The sequence below is a fragment of the Gambusia affinis genome, linkage group LG15 (genome assembly GCF_019740435.1).
Source record: "Gambusia affinis linkage group LG15, SWU_Gaff_1.0, whole genome shotgun sequence".
NCBI classification, from domain to species: domain Eukaryota; kingdom Metazoa; phylum Chordata; class Actinopteri; order Cyprinodontiformes; family Poeciliidae; genus Gambusia; species Gambusia affinis.
Window position 1 is genome coordinate 22,333,516 of NC_057882.1, and position 27,701 is coordinate 22,361,216.

Here is a 27,701-nt window from a genome sequence, read left to right on the forward strand (position 1 = left end):
CTATGAGGGGTTATTAGTGCCACCAAGAAGGAAGAGACGGAGAACAAGGAGGAGGGGCTTTATTATGCAGACATGAGTCTGATTTTGATTTGAAAACATGTTGGACAGTTCACAGACACGTTTTAAAGAGAAGGCCTTCTTATTTTTAAGATTTCAAACAAAACATTACAGCTTTTTACTACGCACAAATACCAAAAATATTCACTCATATCTGAACATAAAATATCCTATTCTTATAAAGATTAAAATGATCATAGCCCAACCTTTTACAACAGCTTCAACTCCTCTGAGAAGATTTTCCACAGTGTTTCTGACCATTTTTCCAGATGTGCATTGTGAGGTCAGACACTGATGTTGGACAACCAGACCTCCCTCACATCTTCCATTCTTATTCAACACATGAGGGTTTTATTAGGTTGAGTTCAGGACTCTGCCAACTTCTTCTAAACTAAACTCACTCACCCATGTTCTTTATGAAACAGGAAGTAGAAACTATTCCCAGGTACTTTGGATAATTAAATTGACAAAAACATCTTGAAACCCTATTCCTCAATTCACTGAGTTCCTCAACGTGGAACATTTTGTCACAAAGAGAGAAAACACTAAAACTACTAAGACTTATGTAAAACACAAAGTTTAGTTTAGCTTAGTGCTATGCAGCCCTTGCTGTGTCACATAGCACAAAATTAATAATACTTACATCTACAGGTCTCATTTAATGTTCGTCTTTTTGCCATCCAGTATTCTGCACATGGGTTCAGAGATTCTCACATGCTAAAACTAAAACATATCTTAAATGCAATGCTACATTTGAATATAAATGGGTTTAAGTTAAACACAACAAGCAGAGGTTCTTCTTCACTGTTGCCCTCTTTGTCCCGTGAAGTGATTGAGGAGACTCTGACCGTTCAGACTCTTCTGCTGTTTTTCAGAAATGCAGGGGAGGGCAACCCGTTCCTTCTGCTCAGTTTTCTGGTAGAAAGGACAGACTTTCAGATGAGCAGAAATCGGAGGCATGTCGGCCATGTTCCATGAATCCACAGCAGAGAACAGATGACTGAACTCCCACACCTGGAGAGAAAAAGAAGCAGCATTATGAGAACACCAGCTGTTTCTATTTCAAACATGTTTGTCGCTATTCTGCTATTGTCCAAAAAACACAATTTCCCAACTGCAGTGTTTCCCTTAAATAAGAAATGCAATTAAAATCACATTTGAATTAGCTTGTTCACACTTTAAGTCAAGAGAAATTCTGTCAGTGACGGACGTAAACAGTTGCATGAGATTATATTCAAAATTCATCCGTGACGTTCATCATTTATCAGCCAATCAGAGGAGACATGGCGTCTAGTTGGGAGCGGCTGCATGCAGCATTTAGGGGAAATTGTGGTCGCCGATTTTACACATTCAAGCTTTTAATGAGCTCTGAGAGATCTGGTGAAACCACATGCACATTGTCTGAAAGCAACAAGTAAAAAAACAAACCATCATCCTCCTTCTACTTCCTGTTGTCTTCTTCTTCGTTTTCACCAGTAGTGTAGATGTGGAAAAAGTGTTTCCAGTACAAGTTTCCATTCTATGCGGCTGAAAAACCACCTCATGTTAGCGTAAAAACCTTTTTTATTGAAAAGCGCAAGTTTTTTTCAAATTGGCGTGTTTCCATTAAGCATATTTATTTTCATAATTTCAATTTGTGCAACTGTTTGCTTCATGGAAGCGCAGCTACTGACAGCAGGTTGTGGTGGACTGGATGGTTTGTTCTAAGTTAAAGATCTGCTGTTGCTGTATCAACCTTCCAGACGTCTCAGGTCTTCTGGTTCTGGTTCTGGTTCTGCTCTGCATCCCCAGAACCAGAACCAAACCTGGAACAAACTTCCAGAAAACTACCAAACATTCGAAACACTGAGTTCCTTTAAATCTACACTAAAAACCCAGCTGGTTAGAGTTTCTTTTGAAACATAATAAATGAAACGTTCAACATGCTGATGTGCAACGACAAAATGTAACGTTTCAGTTTCTGCCTTTGTGTTTTTAGGATGTAAAGCATTTTGAACTGCAGGTTTTTCTTCTCACAGGTTTGGACTTCCACTTGGCTCTCCCATGTGAGGAGCTCGTCCTCTCCCAGCGGAGCGTCACCATCCCTCTGTCCTGCAGCAGGGAGGAGCAGACCTGCCTCATGAGGCGGGACACCAGGGCCAGCTGGGACAGGGACTGGCTGTCCAGGAAGCTGGCCATGTGGCAAAGCACCTCGTAGGGCAGCGAGCTCAGCCGGTCCTCCCCGGCTCCAGCTTTGCCGTCCAGAGAGGGAAGAACGTCTGGACGCAAGTTGAAACACCTCAGCTGCTGACTGTGAGAAGCAAAGAAAACTTTGGTCAAACAGGTTGTCCAGTAGCACGCTAAGGTTTTAAATAACCTTTGAACTTTTACAGATTTGTCACATTAAAAGGGCAATATTATGTAAAATCAACTTTTTAAGGTTTTTAGCATGTTTTGATGCTGTTCCCTCATGTTGTTTTGATTCTTTCATTCATGTCTCCATGGCAACAATTCGGCTGCTCTCACAAAGCGCTGTCTATTTACCCAAAACTCCTCCCCTTTTGAGCTCCTCTAGACTAGCCAGCAGCAATTAGCAAACAGAACCCCGCTCAATACGTGAATTATTTCAGTCCAACACTCCTAAGAATGGTAAACGGCATAATGAGAAGTATTGTTGACATGACGTGTTGAAGGCAGAGCTTCTTAAAGAGACAGAGACCCAATTTCAAAGCGTTCAATAGCAAATTCAGATTTCCTTTCAGTCATGCTTCAGACACCATTTTATAAAAACTGAAGGAAATATAATTACTTGATTGTGCTATAAAATATTACTATGTGCTTGAAAATACATAATACTGCCCCTTTGAAACTAAAGTTTTAAAGATCTTTCTCACAAGTGTGGCATGCATTCAGCCACAATTAACCTGATTTAGTGAAACCAAGTGCAGTCAAAAACAAAAACTCCAAGACATAAAGTCAAAAATGATAGAAAACATGTACCTGTGATCATCTAAAAATATTTAAAAGCGAGGTTGTTCTCACTTGTAGGTGACGGTGGCTTTCTGTGTGGAGGGATGAAACCTCCTCTGCCTGTAGGTGCATCCCAGGTACGCCAGGGGGCACTGCTGTTCAAACCATTCACTCAGACACATCTGGATGTCACTGTGCACGTTCCTGTAAAGACAAAAACAGTTAGAACACACCGGATATGAGCATCCACATCTGAATGCTACATCTCAGCAGAGCAAACGCTAAAAAAGCAGCATCACTTCAACATATTTAGGCTCAAGTAAAAGTAAAAAGTAGCCGTCCAAAAAGTTACTCAAGTAAAAGTAAAAAATTATTTGGTAAAACGGCGACTCAAGTACTGAGTAACTGATCAAAAATATCATTTAATACTTAAGAATTACATAATCAAATGAATAAAAATATAAAGTTAAGTGGAAATTTGAGTAATTTAAGGATGAAAATGACAATAATTCATTTAAATAACAAAAATAACATCAGGCAAAATATGTTTTTTCTAAATCAGTTTCTTTCAATAAAAAACTTGTGAAACTTTAACAAAAACTGCAGGTGTGTGTCTGGTGAATTTTTGGCTAAAACATGTTTGTTTTTCATTCAGTGGGTAGAAAATTCTGAAATGTTACTCAAGAGTAGCGATACTTCAAGGTAAAATTAATCAAGTAAAAGTAAAAAGTACAGCGTAGTAAAATATTCTCCCAAACATACATTTTTTCCACAAAAATGTACTTTTAGGGAGTACTTTTGTGTGGTAGTAACTAGTTACTACTCAACTCAACAATCTTTAGAAAATTTAACAGGAACTTTACAGTGAGCTGAAGCCAGATTTATACACTGAATATTTAGTTTTTTCCTCACATTAAATCAAATTTATGCATCCAGTAAATGTAACTAGTTACTGCCCAACTCTTCCTCTGAGTACAACACACCTGAAGTGTGTGGCGAACTCTCTGCGGTGGAAGGTGTGACCGCAGAGGAACGTGAACGCACAGCTGGCTCTGTTGTTCCTGCTGTTCACGGTTTCCGCCTGAAGCTGCAGAAGAAGCTTCTGCGGCCGGTCCGCCATCACTTCCGCCAAGGTCGTCCTCTGCTTGAAGGGCGCTGTGCGGAAAGAGTGCGTCTGCGTGCCAAGGTCCACATACAGCCCGTCTGCTCCCTTTGTCTCACTGATCTGGAACAAAATAAGACAATTTACTGAAGTCAGTGATTATTGTGTTCAGCAGCTCAACCAAAATGATCAGAAATGGATATAAACTAGCTACATTTACTTGAGTAACTATAATGTACTCTTTACTCTTACTTAAGTAAAACTTCAAGGATTCTTCACCCACTGCGAAGAACAAACATGTTTTAACTAATAATTCAAACACACCTGCAGTTTTTGTTAAAGTTTCTTAAGTTTTATATTGAAAAAAACTGTTTTCGAAAAATGTTTCTTTTCTTTTCTTTTGTATTTATGTTATTTATATGAATTCTTTTCATTTTGATCTTTAAATACTAATATTTCTTTGTATTTTGGTCATTCTGATGATTCATTTTCAAATATTAAATGATTGATGTTTTGATCTGTCACTCAGTACTTGAGTAAAGTTTTTACCAAATATGTTTTACTCTTACTTTTGACTTTAGAAATATGTTGAAGCAACGCTACTCCTACTCAGAGGACAATAGAGTAGCCAACAGTAAATATAGCACCACCTCAAGTACAAGTAAAACTTATCCGTCCAAGAAATAACTCAAGTGAGAGTGAAAAGTATTTGGTGAAAAGCTACTCAAATTATCAGTTATTTTATATTTAAAAACTACATCATCAGATGGACCAAAATATAAAAATATATGGAAATTTTAATATTTTAAATCTGACAATGAAAATAATTAATTTAAATAGCATAATTACATGTCTATTGGCATGTTAGTTTGTCTTATTAGTTTTTGTTTAAACTTTTTGTTCTAAATAAATAAACCACAGAGTAGCAAAATCAGACATAAGAAAAATTTTTCCAAATCAGATTCTTTCATTATAAAAAAAAAAAAAATCATCTTAAAACTCGAACAAAAACCACAGATGTTTTCTGTGTCTGGTAAATTTTTGGTTATGAGTTTGTTTTAAATCCAGAAATTTTACTCAAGTAAGAGCAGCAAGACTTCATCAAAGTTACTCAAGTCAAAGTTGTAAAAATGCTCCCCAAAGAACATTTTCTTCAAAAAAGTTACTTAGTTAAATGCAACTAGTTTCTACCCTACTTACTTAAGTACATTCTCCATCCACCTCTGAACATTTTTGTACCTTGTGACCCATGACTGCCATCTCAGCGTAGCCCAGCAGAGTTGCTTCATCTTCATCTACAAACCAGTCCTCCTCACTGGCTCCCAGGTCTGATGTGTCCACGCTTTGATGTTCAGTCTGCACCCGAGCAGCCGTCTCGTTCAGATGAACCCGCCTCTTATAACGATAACTTACAGGCACCTTTCAGGAAACAAGAATAGCTCATTGCATTTTACAACATAAATGAAATCAGTGGAAAAAACTAAGTTACAACAACCCTGACGGTTGGTTGACGGTAAGCTGTGAGGTAATCAGCAATTGTATCTAAATTTGGTGACATTGTGGAGTTTTCAGAAACAGCAACTGGACATAATTTAACTCTCAATGATTTTATTTAAACTGTACTTGTTTATTTTTTAGGAGTTTGACTTTATCATAGTGTTAGAAGTTATATACAAAGAAAATTCTTAAAACAGAAGCAAACAGAAGTATACTTATGAACTTGGTTCCACACACACACACACACACACACACACACACACACACACACACACACGCAGACACACACACATCTTTCTTTCATCTATTGCATCACACAGTTTTTTTCTGTGTGAATTTGCCAAATTTGAACTCGTCACCTTGAAAGAGCGCAGCGTCTGGACTGCAATTGGCTCCAGACTGCCGTAGACAAAGTCTTTCTCCCTGGAAGTGCAGGCCTCAATCTGCCCGAAGGCCAGCAGCATGCGTCCGTGATGCACCACGTACATGTTGTACTCCTGGGGGGTGAGCTCCTGCCCCAGCCGCTCCAGAACCCCCTCCTGCCACGGGGCCAGGCCCGTCTTACTGGTGTCAGGTGGAGGGCAGCTTCTGGGACTGGTTGTATCCTGCTGCTCCTGTTCTGGTGCTTTCTGGCTGCTTCCCTCGACAGCTAGTTTTTGTTTTTGTTTTGGATTTTCCAAATTCTCCTGAGCGACAGCGCAGGCGCCTCTCTCCATGCTGAACATCATCTCAAACAGATTGTACTTCTCCATGTTGATCACCGGAGGTTGTGTAACACTCTGAGCAGTTTCTTCTGCAGCATGATTTTCAGCCATGCTGCTTACAGGAAGATCTGCAGAGGGAAACAATTGCAAAACATGTTAACATAAGAAGTTTTTCTGTGTTTTTGTGCTTCAGTTTGAGTCTCTACTGCAGAGGTGTTAACCTTAATTTCATTTTGGGCCATATCAAAAATCTAATGTTCTTACAGGGGCAGTTTTAAAGTGGCATGAAACAACTCATTCTGAAAGGAGTTCAAAATAAACAGACTAAATCTCATTATCTAAGAGGAACTTTGTGTAAAAGATGTACTGAACATGTTTCGTAGCCCACAGACCAGTGGTGCTCAAAGTCGGACCGGCATGTTTTAGTTCTCTCCCTGGTTTAACACACCCGGATCAAATGATGGCTCCATCTTCTGTCAGTGCCTAAGAAGAACACCGACATGCTGAAAAGGTTCTTACTGCCACCAGAGAGAGAACTAAAACCTGCAGGATGTCGGCCCTCGAAGACCCACTTTGGGCTCCACTGCTATAGACCCATCCTAATTTAAGGTGTACAGAAGAAACTCCTTTTTATGTTTCAGAACCAAGCCGCATTTTAACCAACCTTCACTTGGGTTTTGGTCTTGAACACCTCCGACTGCGATCTCCTCTCTGCTCTCCTCCTTTATGTCCTCTTCTTCTTCCATTAGCTCTGGATACAGAGGCTTCATTTTGAGGCGGGCGTACAGGTCTGACTGGTCAACCAAAGCCATGGCAACATCCAAAGCCTCTCCGTGCGTCTCTCTTTCCTTCATCATGTTGTCCTGCATGGCGTTAAAGTTATTTGGGTTTGTGTCATCCACCGGCCAGCGCAGCCACTCCATGGAGCAGCAGACCACGCTGGCCGGACACACCTGCAGGTGAGCCGCCTGCGAGGAGCGGGGCAGCTGGACCGGGCAGCCGTACTCGGCGTTGAGGCACGGCACCCTCACATTGGGGCACAGCAGCAGGTGATCCTCCTCTTTGCACAGGTGGAAAACCGCTCCGCAAAGCAGACGGCAGGGAACGAGAGCGCAGCTGGCAGAAGGCTCCACACGAGCCCTGCAGCGCCGGCTGTAGCAGGAGTCACAGTGGAGATGCTGCCGGACCCTGGAGCCGCGAGAACGGTGACTCTGACAAACAATAACACAAAGAACAGCAGGCTGTTGGCAGCGGAGTGAGGAGTTACTAATTACTTTTTTATGAAGTATTTCTACTCTTACTTGAGTAAAATTTCTGGATTCTCTACCCACTAAATTTTTTAACCAAAAATGTACCAGAGACACACCTGAAGTTTTTGTTAAAGTTTTATACGTTTTTTTATGGATAAAAACTGATTTGAAAACATTTTCTTTTGACACATTTTATTATTTTTTTGTTACTTTAATTAATTATTGTCATTTTTGTCCTTAAAATACCAAAAATATCCTCATAACTTTATAGTTTGGTCCATCTGATGATGTAGAAAATGTAGATCTACTTTATTTAAAAACATCCACAACTGAAACAAAGTTCTGAACATAAGTAATGAATGAGATAAAGAAATGCATAAAAATAAAAAACTGAAGTCTAGAAACAGCTATAAAGTCAGCGGTGTGGTTGTTATTTTTTTAAGGTTTTGAAATAAATATATACAATATTGGTAAATACTGGTCAGAAGAGCAATATTAATATCCAGTATTGATGAATGCCTGCTGCAAATAATTAGTTAAATCTGCACAGCCTTCACTTTTCAGCCTGAAGTCTTAGATAATATTTACATTTTTACACATTTAAAATGAGATCCACGTTTATCTTTCACGTGTCCTTAAAAAAAATCCCAAAATAACTCCTTAAAACTACGTTTATCTTGCATGAGGTTCATTTAAAGTCCAAATTTTCTGATGCAATAAACTTACAAAACATAAAAAATTCTGTATTGTGAGATCAACGATGAATATGAGTTTCAAGACTTAAAAATAAACAGAAGACATCCTGGTGACCATGTGCTTCTTTTCTCTAAATATATTCACTCAAACTCTAATTTATTTTAGTATGTATCTTCAGAAGGACAGATTTTCTTTTTAATTAAATGGAAATTCAGCAGCATGCTAAGTAAATTAAACGTTTTTAAAAAATGTTTGCTATAGTGGAATCAAAGTCAGAGATTAGTGTTATTATTTAAGCGTTAACTCACCATCTTTAAAATGTGGTGTCTGCAGGTTTCTGTATGTGAAGCTGCAGATCTGTGTAAACAAGAAGACTCCATTACTCACCGTCTTTCAGTACAACCATCTCATAACAAAATAAATATGAACAAATCATTTTACATAATGTTTCTGCAGCAAAAGAATTAAAGGAAGTGATTAAATTAAGCTGTTAGCCTACCTACTGAATGAACTGAGAAGAAAACAGGCAGCTTATGCTTTTAAAGAGCGAATCTGTGTGTGTGTTTTATTGTGTGTTTGTGTGTGTGTTGCTGTTATAAATAGAGCAAAGTCCTGACTGAGAAATGTTACACAGGTGGTCAGGAGCGATATTTAGGTTACAAGCCCTCTCGACCTCTTAAATCAGGAAATATATTCATATTTATAATCTTTTACTCCTGGATTATAAGTATTATTTATTAGCAAAATTTTATCCTTCAGTTGATATTTACAAGTGTAATATTTAATCCATTCTATCACTTCCTGTGTGTGTTATTGGTTGCGTTTATTGGCACAGATCATAAAATATTTGTTCACATTAATTCAGACGTGGATAAAGATTTGAAGAAGGTTTTCAATTTTAAACTATCTGCTGCAGCGTGACGCTGGCGGGGGGGTATTTCTCCTTAGGAACCTGCTCACTGCTCCTTGGCTAATTTTAACCTGCCAGTTTAAAACACAGACCTGATAGCGACGTTATAAAACCAAGGAGACAAAACGACACGTCTGGCCGGCGATTTGGTAAATCACCTCTGAGTCTTTCAGTTTGTTTAAATTTCAAGACGTCGAGGGTTGAGCAGCTAATTTAAGAGTAGATGATAAAGATTTTAACTGGTTCTAGTGTTTGTTTGGAGATTTGTACAGTAGACTGAGCAGCAATCATTGTTTCAATTTTCCATTTCAACTGTTTAAAAACAAAGAATGCTGAATCACAATGTCAAAATTCTTTATGGGTTTTTATAAGTTTGTTTCAAAATAATCAGAATCCTAATCATTAATCACTGAATATTCAGAAGATAAGTAAACAGGTAAAAATCTGATTAGCATATTTTTTACACACGTTAAATGCAATTATAATTACAATGTAACATAAAACCAGGATAATGGTTCTTAATTTTTCTACAAAGGTGTTTTTTAAACACCGTTGGGGTTTAACTGAGTTGTAACAGCAGAATGGAGTCCTTCCTGTCCACTGTCGCCACATGCTTGCTGAGAATGAAGAATAGCTGCAAAAACTAGGATGTGATCAACCAGGCTACCTTAGAAAAATGTTTACTATTTGGCCCCATAAACTAAATTTGTTGCACTGCTTTATTTATTTATTAAGTGTTTCTAGCTTTAAAAGTACTAACATTTAGTGAGAAACTGCTTGTCTTATTTTCAAAAGTTGTACTGTTGAGTCAGATTCATGAAGTTATCTGATTTATTTGAACAAATTTTGCTTTATAATTTTAAAACAAAGCTAGATAGGGTGAGCAAGTTTTGAGCTTTATGACATAATATTCAGAGTCTGTGTCAGAAATTAAATTAAAGTACTAAACTCGCTTGTTTTTTTCTTTTTTAGGATAGAAAAATCAGTCAAATATGGTGAGTAACAAACTTTTTTTGAACATCGGTACAGTGCCAAGTCATAATTAGTAGAAAACTTATATAGTGATTCAAACATTTGCATTAGATTCACCCATAAACTCAACAAAGAGTAACACTACTTCAATTTTTCTTAATCTATTTTTTCTGGTGGATTTTTGGTTGAAACATGTTTGTTTTTCATTCAGTGGGTATAAAATCATAAAGTTATGAGGATATTTTTGGTATTTTAAGGGCAAAAATTACAAAAATTCATTCAAGTAACAAAAAATAACAAAATGTGTCAAAAGAAAATGTTTTCAAATCAGTTTTTATCCATAAAAAAACGTATGAAACTTTAACAAAACTGCAGGTGTGTCTCTGTTTGGTACATTTTTGGTTAAAAAATTCAGTGGGTAGAGAATCCAGAAACTTTACACATGTAAGAGTAGAAATACTTCATAAAAAAGTAACTCAAGTAAATGTAATTGAGTAAAAGTAATTAGTAACTCCTCACTCTGCTGCCAACACCCTGCTGTTCTTTGTGTTATTGTTTGTCAGAGTCACCGTTCTCGCGGCTCCAGGGTCCGGCAGCATCTCCACTGTGACTCCTGCTACAGCCGGCGCTGCAGGGCTCGGGTGGAGCCTTCTGCCAGCTGCACTCTCGTTCCCTGCCGTCTGCTTTGCGGAGCGGTTTTCCACCTGTGCAAAGAGGAGGATCACCTGCTGCTGTGCCCCAATGTGAGGGTGCCGTGCCTCAACGCCGAGTACGGCTGCCCGGTCCAGCTGCCCCGCTCCTCGCAGGCGGCTCACCTGCAGGTGTGTCCGGCCAGCGTGGTTTGCTGCTCCATGGAGTGGAACCGCTGGCCTTCCAACATCGCCTGTTCTCAGCCGCACACAGAGCTGCTAGAAAACCTGCTCAGGGAACGAGAGAGGTTTGGATGTCTGGACCTGGCAATGGCTCTGCAAGACCAGGATTCTCTGTTTCACTCCATCAAGATGAAAAAACTGTTCCCAGAACTGATCCAGACTGCAGAGGAAGAGGCGAGGGAAGAACGGAGGCAGGAGGAGGAGATGAAGAAGGAGAAGGAGAAGAAGAAACAGGCTCTCATGGAGAAGGAAGCAGGAGAGAGAGCAGCTGCAAAAGAAGCAAGGGACAAAATCTGGGAAGCAGTTAACATGATTAATGTGAATTTCCCTGATGAGAAACAAGATGAGGATGAAGAGGAATATGAAGAAAATCAGCCAATGTTGTCTCAAGAGGAGAGGGAGGCCATAGCCAGAGCATCAGGAGTGGATGCTGGTCTGTTGGAGAACTACAACGCCTGGGAGCGCATGTTCAGCATGGAGATGGGAGGCTGCAGAGAATCCGAGGGCACGGCTGCAGCAAGTAGAGGTCTGGCCAGAGGAAGAGGGAAAAGTCTTGGTTCACTGAAGGAGGAGGAGGCAACCTGTGCTGGTGCAGCAGCATCCACCAGCAGTGCATGCTCCTCCTCTCTTACTGGGAAACCCAAAAAGAAGAGCTTTGTGTACGGAAATCTAGAGCCGATGAAAATCATCACTGTGCGCACGTTTAAAATCCCGACCAGCTTCACAGCCAGGCAGGGCCGCATCCGTAACCCGGGTTTCTACAAGAGAGAAAACGTAGCAGTGGACACCAGCGACCTGGCTGTGGCGCCAGGCGACATGCCAGTGTGGGAGGAGGTTCAGGTGAGTTTACCTGATAGGAAAGGTCTTTTAAACGTGCAAAATGATTGAGAAAGCTCATATGATTACAATCTGACACACTGCAAAACCACAAAATCTTGAAAAGTTTTTTTTAAATTTAGTTTCTCGGGAAAATATCTTTCATTTGAGATAAGAGAAACAAACATACAAGTAACTTGTCAGCAAGAAATATGAGCTTGTTTTAAGTAAATAATTCCTTAATATTGATGAAAAAGTACAAGTTCCATCGGCAGATCAAATGGTGTAAAGTTAGAGTTAGTTTGGTCTTATTTTAAGTGTACTATTTGCACTAGAAAGTAGACAAAAATACTTGGTAAGATTTTGTGGTTTTGTGGCGTAGAAGATTGTAAATACACTAAAGCATTTTGCAGACATGTCCGTCTAAGCTAGCAGATGAAAGCTATAGCTAGGCTAATTTTACTACTTCGGCAGTAAGCATGTAAGTACTACATATTTATCTGAGTATTACACAAAAAAACAGTGATCGAGTAATATAGGCCTACTTATATTGTTCATTATAAGTTAGTTCGCAATGAGGCTAGTTCTAAGCTTTGGCTAGTTTATTGTTGTCATAGCAACTGCCTACCTAATTCGCTGTCCGTTACAAAGTTCACGGAAGTGCGGCGCCAGAACTTTGTATTCCAAACCCAGAATATTCTAGTTGTTCCACATATCAGTAAATAATTACTGATATGTGGAACAATATTGGGTTAAAAACTAAGCGGTAAAGGGCCTATCAGTCATTTCAAATTAAAGGTCAGTGTGGGTGACTTTTTAAAATTTTAATCTTCTGGGTTTGACTTTCATCTCGCAGGCCTCCCTGCTGTGCTCCCTGGAGAGGGAGCGGAGGGGTCACCTCATCGCGGAGAGCACGTCCTCGGACAGCCTGCTGACGGATGAAGGAACGCAGACCTACAGCTTCCTGTCTGCTCCTTTCCGCAGGAACACGTCGCTGGCTGACCTGACAGCTGGAAAACCGCTGGAGATGCAGCTGCAGCTGCAGGTGGAGAGCGTCACCAGCCGCCACAACAAGGCCAGTTCCGCCTTCACCTTCCTCTGCGGACACACCTTCCAGCGCACGGAATACGGAAAACACTTCAAGTGAGTCTTCATCAGTTCATCATTTAAATATATAACAATAAATCCTTCTATTCCTAAAAATAAAAAATACATGACTTTTCAGCAGATTTACCAGCACTTCTACATGGTTTTAGAGCACCCAAAATTGTACTTTAGTAAGAGTAGAAGTACTTCAACATATTTTCACTCAAGTAAGAGTAATAAGTAGCCATCCAAGTAATTACTCAAGAATAAAAAGCATTTGTTAAAATGTCTACTCAAGTACTGAGTAAATGATCTAATTATTAATCATTTAATATTTTAAATGACATAATCAGATGGACCAAAATATTAAGTTAAGTGCTAATTATGGTATTTTAATAATCAAAAGTGACAAAAAATAACATTTGTCAAAACACAACTTTCCAAATCAGTTTCTTTCAATATAAGAACTTCTGAAACTTTAACAGACACTGCAGGTGTGAATCTGGGTCTGGCGAATTTCAGTTAAAATATCTTATTTGTTTATTTAGTGGGTAGAGAATCCAGAAATTTTACTCAAATAAGAGTAGTACTTCAAAATAAAATTACAAAGGTAAAAATATAAAGTAAAGTAGTAAAAGTACATTTTCCCAAAAATGTTACTCAAGTAAATGTAATTATGTAACTAGCTACTACCCAACTCTGATGCATTCTGTCTATTTGCCTTTGATAATGGAAATGGCCGGAGCAGGAACATCCACAGCGACATTCAGATGTGTGTGAACGGCTGGTTTGAACAGCGGTGCCCCCTAGCGTACATGGGATGTACCTACAGCCAGAGGAGGTTTCGGCCTTCCACATTTGAAGCCACCGTCAACTTCAAGTGAGAATTATTTTTTTTTTTTAACAGATAAGTTTATGTTGCATTATAATTATAGTAATGTGAACAGAGAAATAAAAATGGAAATTAAACTCAAACTGCATCACTTGATCACTCGTGTCATTTGTGGTAGAAATCAGTTCCTCAGGTGAGGAAAATGAACATGACAGTGAACATAATTGTAGAAGTAAAGATACTAAAACACTGTAAAACAAAGCAACACTCCGAGTTTGTAAAGCTAAAAAAGTCACCCTTAAATAATACTGCCCCATTAAACATCTCATTATTTTAGCTCTGGTACTGTTGAGATAATTAGTTTTTCTTTGTTTTGGGCATTATTATTTTTTAGGATTACAATACCATTTGATAGAAACATTTTTAGTGAACAAAGTGACTCCACCACAGATTTTTTTTTTTTAAATCTCACCTCAGTCAAATTCCCCAAATCAATAATTTCAGGTTAAATGCTTGTTTCTAAAACATGCAGGATAATCATGTACCTATCATTTCTTCATCCAGACTTCAACATGCAGATAAATATAAACCAAACTGTTTTCAGTGAGGAGCTGGGCTGCTTTGGCCTGCACCCGTTCATCCCGTTTTCTCAGCCTACGGGTGGAGGTCACACCGAAGGAGGGGAGGACCGGCTGAGCTCGCTGCCCTACGAGGTGCTGTGCCACATGGCCAGCTTCCTGGACAGCCAGTCCCTGTCCCAGCTGGCCCTGGTGTCCCGCCTCATGAGGCAGGTCTGCTCCTCCCTGCTGCAGGAGAGAGGGATGGTGACACTCTGCTGGGAGAGGACGAGCTCCTCACGTGGGAGAGCCAAGTGGAGGGTTTCACACAGGGTGAGCTGTAACCCAAACATCCAAAGAGATAAAAAACAAACCCAGGAGGAAACTGTTCCTGTGGACAGATAATCCCTCTGCCAGTGCTCCGAGTGCCAACTAGAAAAACCAATCAGAGCCAGGAGGCGGGACTTAGCTCTGCTTTCCTCTTTGCTCTCTGCTATGCTGCTGCTAGCATAGACTGTCGTGAATGCTAAAGCTAGATAGCAAAGCCACCAATGGAGATGTTAAACTGTCACGACCAGAGGTGGGTAGAGTATCCAACAATTGTAGTCAAGTAAGAGTAGCACTATTTAAACATATTTTTACTCAAGTAGAAGTAAAAAGTAGCCATCCAAGAAATTACTCAAGTAAAAGAGTAAAAAACTATTTGGTAAAATGTCTACTCAAGTACTGAGAAACTGATCAAATTATCAATTATTTAATGTTTAAAAATTACATAATCAGATGGACCAAAATGTAAAGTGGAAATGTTGGTATTTTAATAACCAACATGACAGTAATTTATATAAGCAACAAAACATAACAAAATACAGCAAAAATAATTTTTTTCTAAATGAATTTCTTTCTGTAATAAAAAAAAAACAACTTATGAAACTAACAGAAACTGCAGCTATGTGTCTGTCGGGGGAATTTTTGGTGAAAACATGTTTTCATTCAGTGGGTAGAAAATCCAGAAAAATCTAGAAATACTTTATAAAGAAATTAGTCAAGTAAAAGTATAAAGTACAGCACAGCAACAATACTCCTAAAAGTAAATTTTTCAAAAAAGTTACTGAAGTAAATGTAATTGAATAAGTGTAACCTGTTAATACCCCAGTCTTTCCTGTTGGGAATGCTAACGCTAAATAGCATAGCCACTGATGATAGGGGATAAACCGTTTTCCTGGAACTGCAAGTCGTTTCTCTGCCATTACCAGATTTAGCAGAGAGTACATGAGGATAATTGACAGCGCTAAGACCCGCCTCCTGCCTCTGATTGGTTGTTTTTGGTTAGAAGTGATGCATTTCTTTACCATAACAATAGAGATCATCAATCTTTTCACAAATGATCTGTCTTATGACATGGTGACAGTTTTAACAAATATGTAAAAAGATACTTTTTAATAAATGTACACACTGGAGCTTTAGTGAAAATATTGAGCTTTGAAAATAAACTAAGACAGACTGATAACTTTTACCACCTGTCCTTCAGGTGTGGCAGTTTAGCTCCCTGTTCTCTCCTGTGGACGCCTGGAGCTTCAGAGACGTCCCGTCCATCGCTGAGCATCTTAAAGTTTGTCCCTACAACGAGGTCGAGTCCAAGACTGAGAAAATTCGCTTGCCTCGTGTTCAAGAAGAAATTAAACCGAAGAAGAGCTGCAAAGGTCCCACGCTGGTCACACTGTTCCAGGAGAAGAGGATCATGATGTAGGAGCTGCTGTTGGACCTCAATTCAATTCAGTTAAATTATACTTTATTAATCCCAAAAGGAAATTAAATAATGCATGTTTTCTCTCTCTTTCCATATCCATTAATTAGAAATGGAGCTTAAACTGGTGCAGAAAATAATTATGTATTAGTTTGAAATAAAACAACTCAAGGTTAAAAATTTCTGTTTTATTCAGATTTTTTACTTGCAGAGACAAATTGAAAATTGAGATTCATTCTCTTATTATATGTTCATTAATTTAATGGAAACAAAAATATGGGATCAAAATGAAAAATATATTGGAGCAGGTTTAGAGAGTTTGAAAAGTTAAAAATGTGGCAGAAAAAGCAAACAACATAAAATCAAGGAAATAAAGTCCTCCAATTATTTTATTTATTTTTTTCAAAATGTAAATTTATTTTAGATCCAAAACATGAAAGAGAGTTTTACAATGGCATGTCAGAGACATTGTAGATTAAAAAAATAAGCAAAAAAATATTAAGTAGAACATTTTCGGAAATGTTCTTGTAGATGCCCTGAAGAAGGGGAGTATTTTAATAAAAGAGCCGGACACAGTGCTTCTGCTCCAACGGTTATTAATAACTCAGTTTAGCTTACAAACAGTACATTAGCAATGGCGCTAACGACGGAGCTAACAACAGAATTCGTTAACATTCGGCGAATAAACTCATTTACAATATACAAGTCTGCATATATATGGAATCATACCTGAAGAAGGGGAGTATTTTAATAAAAGAGCCGGACACAGTGCTTCTGTTCCAACGGTTATTAATAACTGAGGAGGAAGTTCCGGTGCTCTTCACTATAGCTAGCGCAAGCGCTAGACTCCCCCTGCTGGTTGACTCCGGCCATTACCTCTGCCAAACCAGACCTGACAGTCTCTGAAATAACCAAACTTCAATCTATCACATAACTTCAATCTGTCACATTCTAAGTTTGAAAAGTTGAAAATTTGCAAGAAAAAATTCAGAAATTTTCAAGAAACAAAGTCAAAAAGTTTCAATTTTTGGAATTTTTCTGAGTTTCAAAAGTTTAACATTTTCAAGTTTTTGTAGAAAATTTGTGAAATGACTTTTTTCCTTTTTCTATCTAGAGCGTTTCTAACACAACATGGTAGATTTTGCATGTTTGCTGTAGTTAAAAAGCATCTAGTTTTCAATTGAACAAAGTTATTGTCCGTAATAAGAGTAGGATTTGGGTCATTTTCTTTCAAAATGTTTGCTATATTTAGTCAAGATTAATAAATGAAATCAAAACTGATTTACAAATTAAAAGTCTCCATCTATCGAACAAATTTGCATCATTTTTGAACTGCAGCTGGGGATCGCACAAAAATCAGTCCAAGGACCACAAATGGCTCCCGGGCCACACTTTTGCCACCCCTGCATTAGTATTTTACTATTTTAAACTTTGAATTGTGTCTGAATGACAGCAGCCACCTCTGGCTTTGTAAATGGTGCTTTGTCGACTGTCCATTCAGCAGTTCAGCTTCGTCAGCTGTTCTCTTTTCCTGCAGCGCTGCGAAACAAAAGCGCTCGCTGCCTTTCTGTGGAATAATGAGGCTGAACATGACCAGCAATGCTAATGAAACTCTTCATTCACTACAGGTCACTTATTAGCACATTTTAGTGTTCTTATCAGATCAAAACGGTGCACTTTTGAAAGTTTCCAGAACTCGACAATGCATTTGAGAGATGGACTTCTTGGTGTGGAAAAGACCTGCCATCATTTATCTGCAAAGAGGAAAGCAAACTGACATTGGACACCATATTTAACGGCTCCCAGCTGAATTTTAATGTTTTAGGAGTGGATTTGTGTCTCTATGTTCCATTACCGTTGAATAAGTGACATGTCTGGGACCAAAGCATGTAAGTTGTTTATTCCTAATAATTATTAAATTTTATTCTGTTAGTCTGAGACCTCTTTCTGTTTAAGATGTGGGATGTTTTGTAGCTTTAGTTACTGATTTGATGACGGTTTGCTCAGCATGTGGCGAGTTTACAGACTCTGATTCTGACGACAAAGAGGAACAGACAGCGATGGTGTGTCTGGAGACAGACCTTCACGATGGACAGTAAGAAAAAAACTTTATGATTAGGAAATGTAAAAGTCTGGTTTAACGTGTAGCCCAGGGGTGTCCAAAATGCAGCAGTGGACCGGGGACTGATTTTGTGCTCCCCGCAGCTGCAATTCAAAAATTATTCAAATTTGGCTGATAGATGCAGATGGAGACTTTTAATTTGTCATTTTCTTACAATGTAAAATGTAAAGCACAATTCAGTGTTTGCATTTCTATAGCCAAACTTTAGCGAAAGGTAAAACCATTTGCTGCACCCAAATCAGCTTTGATTTAATTTATTAAACTTGACTAAATATAGCAAACGTTTTGAAAGAGAGTTGGTAAACTCTGGGTTGAAGCTACATTGGGCTTTAATTCTTAATGGATTTTTATTTCTGTCAACAATTTAAGGATTTCTTTTAATGTTTTTTAAAAAAAGTGGACCTTCTACATATGGTAATACAATTATATAAAACACAAATCAAAGGTAAAATGGCTGGCAGTGCCTCGACAGTGTCGAAGTTTTTAATCTGATACGCGATTCTTTGGTTTGTCATAAAACATTTTAAGCATTACAGCAGCAGGTATGTGCTTTAAACATTTTCTGTTTTTTTTTTTTATCTGCAATACACAAAACTAACCACTTCTGTGTTTGTTCATGTGTGACGTGAGGATGATGGAAGTTGATGTTGGTCGTCACAGTGTGCTATTAACGCGCTGCGATGGAAAATATAGCGCCATTTCAAACCAGTGTTCACACTATGGTGCGCCGCTTAGCAAAGGTAAGGAAGAAAACAACAAAAAAGCAGAAACGATAAAGTCTCCAGTTAAAATGTTGCTTTCTAGTGTGTTTAATCTATCTTGCTGTCGTGTTTTTTGTCGTTTCTGCTCAGGCGTTATTTCAGGACACAAAGTGCGCTGCCCGTGGCACGGCTCCTGTTTTAATGCTCTAACAGGAGACCTGGAGGAGTTTCCTGGGATCGACTCTCTACCTTGTCACAAGGTACCAACCGGCCGGTACATCCACATTTAGCTCAACATTTGCTGCTTATAATCAATTTTTTTCTTTTCAGGTCAAAATTCAAAACAGCAAAGTGTATGTGTCCATAAATAAAAAGGTTGGCGAGTTAATTAATTGTTAAAAATGAAATTAAATGGCATCTTTACCAATTGATGTGAAAAATAAACTTTTTGTGCCACATTCAGGACATCCGGCATCAGAAAAGGTTGCAGCGAATGGGAGGTGCAGTACCAGGAGTGAAGCACACAGTTTTACTGCTGGGAGGAGGTTGGTGGCCATGTTTCCGTCTGTGTGCTATTTAAAGCCCAAAGCTCAAAAAATAAATAACCAAATCCTGCTGACTCAGCAATGACTATAAAACATCTCAATGAAAGAAACAATAGCCATTGGGTTTGTTGTTTGGGTCTCATTTTGAGCCAAATTATTGACCTGCAAATCTCAGCTAATTCTTTTTAGATGAATAGAAGAAATTTTTGATTTTGGACTAATTTAGTTATTCATCAATCAATTGAAAGACAGTGACAGGGTCAAACATATTCATCCCTTTTCTGTTAAATAAAATCTAATTATGTTAAATCAAGATGTGAATTGATTCTGCATCTCAACACGGCGTGGTTGTGTGTTGGTAAGATTCTTTCTGCCTGTGTGTTTGTAACGTGCGTTTCCTGTCAGGAGCTGCTTCGCTGATCTGTGCCGAGACGCTGCGGCAGGAAAACTTTGGCGGCAGAATCATCATGGCCTCCAGAGACGACCTCTTACCTTACGACAAAACCCGACTCAGCAAGGTCATATAAGTATTTGGATTGATCCTTTCTTTTCATTTTTAGGACGGAAAGCATAGCTAAATAAGTTTTTTATTGTGTATAATTCAGGTAATGAATGTGTTGAGTGACACCATCGTGCTGAGGAGGACGGAGTTTTTCCATCAGTATGACATTGAGGTTTGGCTCCAGAAAGAAGTGAGTACTTCTCTCCAAATGTACATTTTCCTGACAGTTTAGCAGCTAAAACAGTTTATTTTATAATATGGCATAAAGAAACTGAGCCACATGACTTGGTAAAGTTTTCTTTTTCTGTTTTTTAAAGGCAGTATCGGTGGACACGGAGAAGAAGACGGTCACTTTTGATGATGGTTTAGTCCAGAGCTACGACCAGCTGCTTCTCTCTACCGGCTGCAGGTCCAAACATTAATAATGTTCACATTTATTGTGAATAATGTTCACATTTATTCCACCTGATGCAAAAAACAAACAAGCACAATTTCACTTCTATTTTCAGGTTTACAAGTCAAGAAAAACAGAAAACTTTAGATATTTCAGGAAAATTATGTTATGTTATGCAAAATTTCCAACCGAATGAAAAAAAACCCTATATACAAAAATATATTGTTGTTAATTTTATTATCAATCTGCACTGGGAAAAAATGTTCCATAGAAAAATCTTTCATTTTCCTTTAGCTTCTCCATATTTCACAAAGACTGAAACATCAACGTATTTAATTAGGATTTAATGTGACGGATCAATAGGGAACACACAGACATAAAGTAGAGAATGGCTGTAAAGTAGAAGGAAAATATTCCACAATTTTCTAAATTTTCATAAATAAAATCAGAAAAATGTGTCATGCAAATGCAAATTTTATCTGATACTCCTAAATAAAAAAAGAAAACGGCTCCACTAATTGTCTCCACAGTTTATTTCCCTCCTTTACTGTTAAAGTAACTACTTGCCTCAATTTTACACCAGGGTTGTCCAAAGTACGGCCCAGGGGCCATTTGTGGCCCTTGACCTCATTTTGTGCAGCCCCCAGCTGCAATTCAAAAATGATACAAATTTGGCCAGTAGATTAAAATTTGTAATTTTTTTTTTTACAATGGAAAATGTAAAGAACAACACAAAGGGTTTGTGTTTCTATAACCAAAAGATAAAACCATGTTTATCCAAAGACTTTTACTGTAAAGGCAACTCTGAGGGTTTTTTGGCACATGATTACTTTCAATTCAACAATTTTGACCCAAATGACAAAACGTTTGGACACCCCTGCTCTACACATTTCACATTTTGTTTACATTTTTAAGCATCTTGAGAACATGATGCGACATTTTAACAATATTTGGAGTCTCATGAGTCTCAGTTGAGGCTGCAAACAAGAACTAGATTTTTTTTTAGAAAAATCCCTGTCAGTGTTAGAATCAGTTACCAACTGAGAGCTTAATTGTCCACTAAAACAAACACCAATACTTCTATTGTAACCAACAGGAGACACTCAAACTGTGGACTTTAGAAGGAAAAGCGGCAATTGTTAGTCATTGCATCATTATGAATCGGATTGTTTATTTTTCCGTTAGAGCGAAGGGTCTGGATGTGCCGGGGAGGAAGTTGGACAACATTAAGATGTTGGAGACTCCAGAAGACGCCAGACAAATCCACGCTGCCTCTCTAGGCTGCAACATCGTCCTTGTGGGAACTTCCTTTGTCGGTACTTTAGCTGCACTGCGCAAAAATCTGAGCTAAAAACAGAGTTAAGAATATTAAGGTTTAAGTTAATATTGATGCACTATTTATTCTTAGCATCCCAGTTGTTCTGTGTTGCTATTTTAAAAATTTTGCTGTGCTTTATTTGTGCACAATGTAATTAAAAGAAATTCTGATTCTAATAACATAGCTCTATGTGAAAGGCAATGTTATTTCAAAAGTTGTTCAATTACTGCGTTAAAATAGGCTTTTAAACACTAAATAATATTGATTTTGTGTTTATTTTTCATATTTTCTCCACAAAGGATAAGATTTTAAATAGGTTTTGGTGTTTTTAAGATTTTGTACTGCTCAGTAAATATTTTAGTTTTGTGAATAAAAGCTGTTCTGTTGATGATCCCTGTTTCAGGAATGGAGGTGGCGTCGTACATGATAGACAAAGCGTCCAGCATCACGGTGGTGGGCAGCAGCGACATGCCGTACCAAAACACTCTGGGCCGCGAGGTCGGGAAAATCACCATGATGGTGAGGCCGTCTGAACTTCCTGGTATTTTATTTTTATTTATTTAGTTGTTTGCACTGAAACACTGTTGTACTGCAGATGCTGTTGGAGAAAGGTGTGAGATTTTACATGAATGATCACGTGACAGAAATTAAAGGCGTTAATGGAAAGGTAAAGCCGGGTATACGTCTAGTTATTAACTAGTACTGAGAAGATACATAAATAATTACGTTTCTTCATTTTGTCTTTCTTCCTTTAAGGTGAAAGAAGTTGTACTTAAAAGTGGTCATGTTATCCCAGCTGATGTTTTAATTGTGGGTATCGGTGAGTAAAATTATTGTAATACTTTACTTTAAAAAAATATATTCATTAGTTTTTTTTATTACATATAAAATAAATATATAGGAACTGTAGACCTTGATTTTAAATAGGATTTTTTTTACTTGAACTTGGTTCTTAAAGTCCAAATATTGATATTTTAAAGCCAAGACAATAAAATATTACAAACCTATATGATATATCTTACAGTTCTGGAGTCAAGTCTTGCAGGAATTTGTGTCCTTTTCATGAAACAGCAAATTTTGCAAAGTTAAATCAACACTGTGCCGAGTCCATCTGGTCTTTTCAGAAACACTTGAGATAGTTAGAATTACTCAGTCTCTTGTTGAGTTATTTCAACTCAAAATAACTCAAGTGTGAAAGTACTCAGCATTAGCATTTTTTTAAAAACACGCTCATCTCTTTTTCTGTTTTCCACCAGGCAGCATCCCAAACGCAGAGTTTCTGCAAGGCACTAAAATACAGAAGAACTCCAAAAATTATGTTGTTGTTGACAAGGTCAGCTTTAAATCTGTTATCACAGTTGGTTAGTAACAAGTTAATTTTATTTGAGTAATGTTTTTTTAAATGTACTTTTAGAAGTATTTTTATTTTTACTTGAGTAATTTTATTATGAAGTATCACTACTCCTACTTCAGTATAATTTTTGAATTCTCTGCCCACTGAATAAAAAAAAAAGAAATCACACATTTTTCAAAAAAGTTTCTTTTGCCTGATTTAAATGTATTTACATTATTGAATAATATTTTAAATTCTTAAAATTATTAAATGTGTTAATTTTGACCAGACAATAAAAAGCAGAAACAGAAAAAAATAATAAGATGCCAATTGACATGTAATTATATTATTTATATTTATTACTTTACTTTTTAACTATGTAGTTTTTAAACATTAAATGATACTTAAGTAGCATTTTTACAAAATAATTTTTTCCTGGAGTAATTTCTTGGACAGATACTTTGTACTTGAGATAACGAAGATGGGTAAAGTAACCCAAAAAATTGCACTAAAGTAAAAGTATCATTACTTTTTGCTTTTTACTCAAGTAAAAGCAAAAAAGTAGCCACCAAAGAAATTACTCAAGAGTGAAAAAGCATTCGGTAAAAACTCTAACTAGTATTTGATATTTTAATCCAAATAGGTAACAAAAAATAACAAAATCAGGAAACAGAAAATTTTTCCAAATCCGTTTCTTTCAATATAAAACGTAGAAACTTTAACAGAAACTGCAGGTGTGTGTCTGTCCGGTGAATTTTGGTTAAAATGTTTGCTTTACTATCAGTAGGTCGAGAGTCCAGAAATTTTACCTAAGAAAGAGTAAAGATACTTCATAATAAAATTACTCAAGTAAAAGTAAAAATACTAACTTCTTCAAAAATGTTACTCAAGTGTATTGGAGTAAATTCTTGGGGTAAAAATATGTTGAAGTGGTGCTCCTCTTATTGAGTAAAATTTTTTGCTACTCTACCCAGATTTTAACACTTTACGTATCTTCGTTTCTAATGCATTACCGTTTTTTACATAATTTACTCTCTAAGTTTGCTTCCTCGTTATTGTAAACCGGATTTCCTCATTGACAGAGATAATTTTTGGTTTTTCTCCTACAGTACATGCGAACAAACGTCCCTGATGTTTTCTGTGCGGGTGACCTGGCCTCCTTTCCTCTGGCACTGGCCAAAAACCAGTTGGTCAACATCGGACACTGGCAGATGGCACAAGCACAAGGTAGCAACACCTTCCGCTTCACTGTGCTGAACATCCTGGGATAATATTCTCCAAATCATTACTGTAACATATGGTTGATTTTACTTTTCATGTCAAACCACTTTGTCACCAACAAAGCAGTTTTATCCACACAAATTCAGATGTTTCCTTTTTTTTTGGGATCAATCTCTGCAAACCTGGGAGGAAGGAAGGAAGATGCTTTTCTGCAAAAATGTTTGAAAACTCAGACCAACTTTTGTGGCATCACACTCAGAATCACCTTTCCAGTTTATTCTCAAAATTGGGCTTCATTTACTTGAGTAACTTTTTTGAAAAATTTTCTTTTTAGGAGTATTTTGCTGTATTTTTTTACTTTTACTTCAGTAATTTTATTATGAGGTATTTTTACTCTTATTTTAGTAAAACTTCTGGATTTTCTACCCACTGAATGAACAATTTTAAATATTAAATGATTGATAATTTGGTCAGTACTTGAGTAGCTGTTTTAACCAGAACTTTTTTACTTTACTTGAATAATTACTCTAACTTAAATAAAAATATCTTGAGTCATTGATACGCTAACTTGAGTACAATTATTGGTTATTCTTCCCATTTCTCTTTATCCTGAAATATTGTAGCTAATAATGTGGAGCATATTTATTTTCAATAGTCCTGATTTTGACTCTTCAAAAGCTCCTCCAGTTATAATCTTGTTAGTTTAATGTAGAATGTGTTAAAAATTATTTCTATGTTAACAGTTAAAGTTTTCTTTTTGTGCTTTAGGGAGAATAGCTGCTCTGAACATGCTAAAGAAAACAACTGAACTCACCTCAGTTCCTTATTACTGGACCATCCTACAAGGCAGAACCATCAGATATGCAGGTAAGCAAACAAACTCACTAAGGTTTCTTATTTTATCTGTAACTGGAAGAAGCTGCTGTGTGCTCTGGTCTTTTCCAGGTTATGGGGAGGGATACACTGAGATAATAATGAAAGGAAACTATGAGTTTGAGGAGAGGAAGTTCCTGGCCTTGTATATCAAGTAGGTTGAGAGAAAGAAAATCTAATTTTAAAGAAAAGCAAGCAGATTCAGTTTGTATTTTTTGTTTTCTTTAGGAATGATGAGGTCATAGCAGCGGTGGGCCTGGATTATGATCCTGTGGTGTCTGCTGTGGCCGAGAGGCTCCTATCAGGGAAAGTCATCACAAAGAAAGAGGCTCAGTATGCAAACTCTTCAGATTATTCATCCTTTTTTAATTCTTTTAATTTATTTTAAGAATGAAAAAAAGAATGAAGGGATATTTCTTCACTTCAATACCAAAAATAGCAAAAAAATAAATACTAATTTTATTGGATTCACCCTAAGGCAGTGGTATCAAAGTTATTTTCACTTTGACCGGTTGTGCCCGAATGCATTGATAAAATGCTTTAAACTGTTAAAATATCACTAAAAAGATGGTTGTTCCAGCATTCAACAAATGTTTCTTAAAATTAAATTAATTAATTTATTTTGCAATAAAAATTAAAGATTTTTTAGTGTTAATTTAGAAATATTTGTAAGGAATTTTTATGATATTTTCTCTAATACATGATGTTAACTGTGACTTTTTCTTAATCGCTGTATCGCTCACGGACTATAACTTGACATCAAGTAAGGTTGAGGCAGCAGTCACTTAAAAACCCAACGTTTTTGGATAATTTTGAGAAAAAATTGCAAAAAAAAAAAAGATAAAATATCTGTAAAAATGTGGGGATTTGTTGAATTTGCGTGAATTTTGAGGATTTGTGAAAAACTGGAGGGATTTATTGACGTAATTTGGAGTCTAGATGGCCTCATAAAAAAGCTACAGAGTTTGACACAAATGCTGTTGACCCTTTGCAACTACGTCACCAAATCATTCGAGGCGCCATGATGGACGTCTGAAGTGAAGATCCGGCGTATTGAACTGAGCGACTGAAATTGCTTTCTCAAGTTGTTTTTGTCAGTTTATTCATGGCTTCCACTTATTCAAGTCAAGCTAATTTGTCTAGCAGACCAGGTTGCGGCTCACAGACGGCGGTATTTACAAAAGTTTAAGCCAGCTAGTTTACAAAGCGACCCATTCCTCCTCCTTCTTTACGTTTTGATCAAATTGCCGACTTTGCCAGAATTCAAACCACATGATTTATATCACTGTGTCATAAGCAGCGTCTCCCCTTGACATTAAAAACGTACAAAACAAAAGACGAGATGCTAACAGATTTTCCTTATACCTGCAGCGGCACTGTCTCCATGCTTGCACATGGTTAGACCCGTGTCTTCTCCATAAAGCAATATTTCATATCTTTCTAATTATACTTGCATATAAAGTACATGAACCCAAATCTTCTTACCTTCTAAAAAGCTGCAAATCCGCGGTTGCACCGAGGGCTGAGCCTGACAGTCATTAAGACTGACAGCTGCAATCCATCGCCGCCGCCATCTTTCCTCATTAAAAATTGTACAATAAAATGACATGTTTGGTTTCTATCCTTCTCTGTTCGTGCAGCCGACCGCGCAGCGTCCTATGACCATTTATGAAGTGAAATCAACTAAACAGAAGCGATATTAGACTATCGGCTGCCTGAATTTTTGACGTCCGTCATGGCGGAGTGGGCGGGGTTTCGAAGAGTGTGACGTCACGTGCAAAGGGTCAATCAGGGCTGATGTGACAGGATGGTCCAACATATTTTGAAAAAAGAGCAGCAAAATGAAAATGTTTTTTGTTTTGTCTTATTGTTGTTTTTATAATGTGAGTCACCTTTTTCCACCATTTTTTGACAGGTCGGATGATCCCAGTTGGCTTCAGGTTACCTGATCTGCATTAAAGCAGTCTGAAGATTAAAATATGACAGGACTTCACACCACACCTCCATGTTTTTGTGTTCTGGTGCTGGAAGACTATTCACAGCAGGGAGTCCAACACAACTGATACCTCAAATAGATGCAGCTTTGGGTCTTTTTTAGTCCAAAATGCTGTTTTTTTAACTTAATAAACTCTGTACAGGAGTGTCTGAGTGGGTTTCTTTTGATATGATGTATATCATGTCTTACTACGTTTTTGATATAAAAATGCAGACTTTGGAACTGCTGGTGCAACATAACCGGGGTAGAAGGTTGCGGGGGGCTTTGGATGGACAGGATTAGCAGAACAGAGAGGAGGTGGTTAGCTCTTTGAAACAGAGATGCTGAAGCAGGCAACAATAACAAAGCATGGGGAAAAACAGGCCTCCAGGAAGCTGCACACAAAGCCGCTGCGACCGACACTTCACCACAAAAATACTGTTCTTATGTTTATTAGATTATCCCTGCAAACCTAGGAAATATCTTATTCTATTTCGTAATAATCATACATACAGATTACAGCACATAGAATTTTGTCTTTGTGTTAATCTATTCTGACACCTGCTGTTCACCTGCGGTACTGATCCACCATCTGAAACATCGAAATAGATCCCAATAATACTGAGATACCGTCTTTGTGTTACTTTTGAATAAGCAAGTAAAATAAAATTGC

General features: G+C 37.6%; 3 protein-coding genes and 1 long non-coding RNA gene across 9 annotated transcripts; 2 read left to right on the plus strand and 2 right to left on the minus strand.

Annotated features, from left to right (window-relative positions):
- Positions 1-47: 47 nt before the first annotated feature.
- On the minus strand, positions 48-12,591 carry LOC122844908 (F-box only protein 40-like). 5 transcript variants are annotated; one of them, XM_044140752.1, is made up of 10 exons: positions 8,755-8,822; positions 8,564-8,612; positions 7,263-7,520; positions 6,974-7,172; positions 5,965-6,437; positions 5,348-5,527; positions 3,990-4,231; positions 3,079-3,210; positions 2,074-2,347; positions 48-1,071 (listed from the first exon to the last, which is right to left on the minus strand). In XM_044140752.1, the coding sequence occupies exons 2-10, from the start codon at positions 8,564-8,566 to the stop codon at positions 859-861; spliced, it is 1,974 nt and encodes a 657-aa protein (XP_043996687.1). In that variant the 5' UTR covers positions 8,567-8,612; positions 8,755-8,822; the 3' UTR covers positions 48-858. The 5 variants fall into 5 exon arrangements, with proteins under 5 accessions (XP_043996687.1, XP_043996686.1, XP_043996683.1 ...); XM_044140751.1 differs by lacking the exon at positions 8,755-8,822 and adding an exon at positions 10,657-10,706 and having other exon boundaries at positions 6,974-7,520; XM_044140748.1 differs by having other exon boundaries at positions 6,974-7,520.
- On the plus strand, positions 9,190-16,219 carry LOC122844907 (F-box only protein 40-like). 2 transcript variants are annotated; one of them, XM_044140746.1, is made up of 7 exons: positions 9,190-9,314; positions 10,138-10,160; positions 10,701-11,849; positions 12,682-12,968; positions 13,660-13,791; positions 14,348-14,633; positions 15,829-16,219. In XM_044140746.1, exons 2-7 carry the CDS (start codon positions 10,158-10,160, stop codon positions 16,045-16,047), a joined length of 2,076 nt encoding a protein of 691 aa, XP_043996681.1. In that variant the 5' UTR covers positions 9,190-9,314; positions 10,138-10,157; the 3' UTR covers positions 16,048-16,219. The 2 variants fall into 2 exon arrangements, with proteins under 2 accessions (XP_043996681.1, XP_043996682.1); XM_044140747.1 differs by lacking the exon at positions 10,138-10,160 and having other exon boundaries at positions 9,253-9,314.
- Positions 13,433-26,721, minus strand: LOC122844911. Its single transcript, XR_006372954.1, has 3 exons — positions 26,539-26,721; positions 15,818-16,017; positions 13,433-14,638 (listed from the first exon to the last, which is right to left on the minus strand). It is a non-coding gene; the product is annotated as an uncharacterized LOC122844911 (long non-coding RNA).
- On the plus strand, positions 17,113-27,187 carry aifm5 (apoptosis inducing factor mitochondria associated 5). The gene is made up of 19 exons (XM_044140754.1): positions 17,113-17,933; positions 18,052-18,139; positions 18,797-18,906; positions 19,018-19,127; positions 19,198-19,242; positions 19,331-19,412; positions 19,818-19,930; positions 20,018-20,104; positions 20,232-20,323; positions 21,494-21,624; positions 22,030-22,145; positions 22,222-22,293; positions 22,383-22,446; positions 22,883-22,959; positions 24,069-24,186; positions 24,949-25,047; positions 25,126-25,207; positions 25,282-25,386; positions 26,969-27,187. Exons 1-19 carry the CDS (start codon positions 17,915-17,917, stop codon positions 27,000-27,002), a joined length of 1,644 nt encoding a protein of 547 aa, XP_043996689.1. The 5' UTR covers positions 17,113-17,914; the 3' UTR covers positions 27,003-27,187.
- Positions 27,188-27,701: the final 514 nt, after the last annotated feature.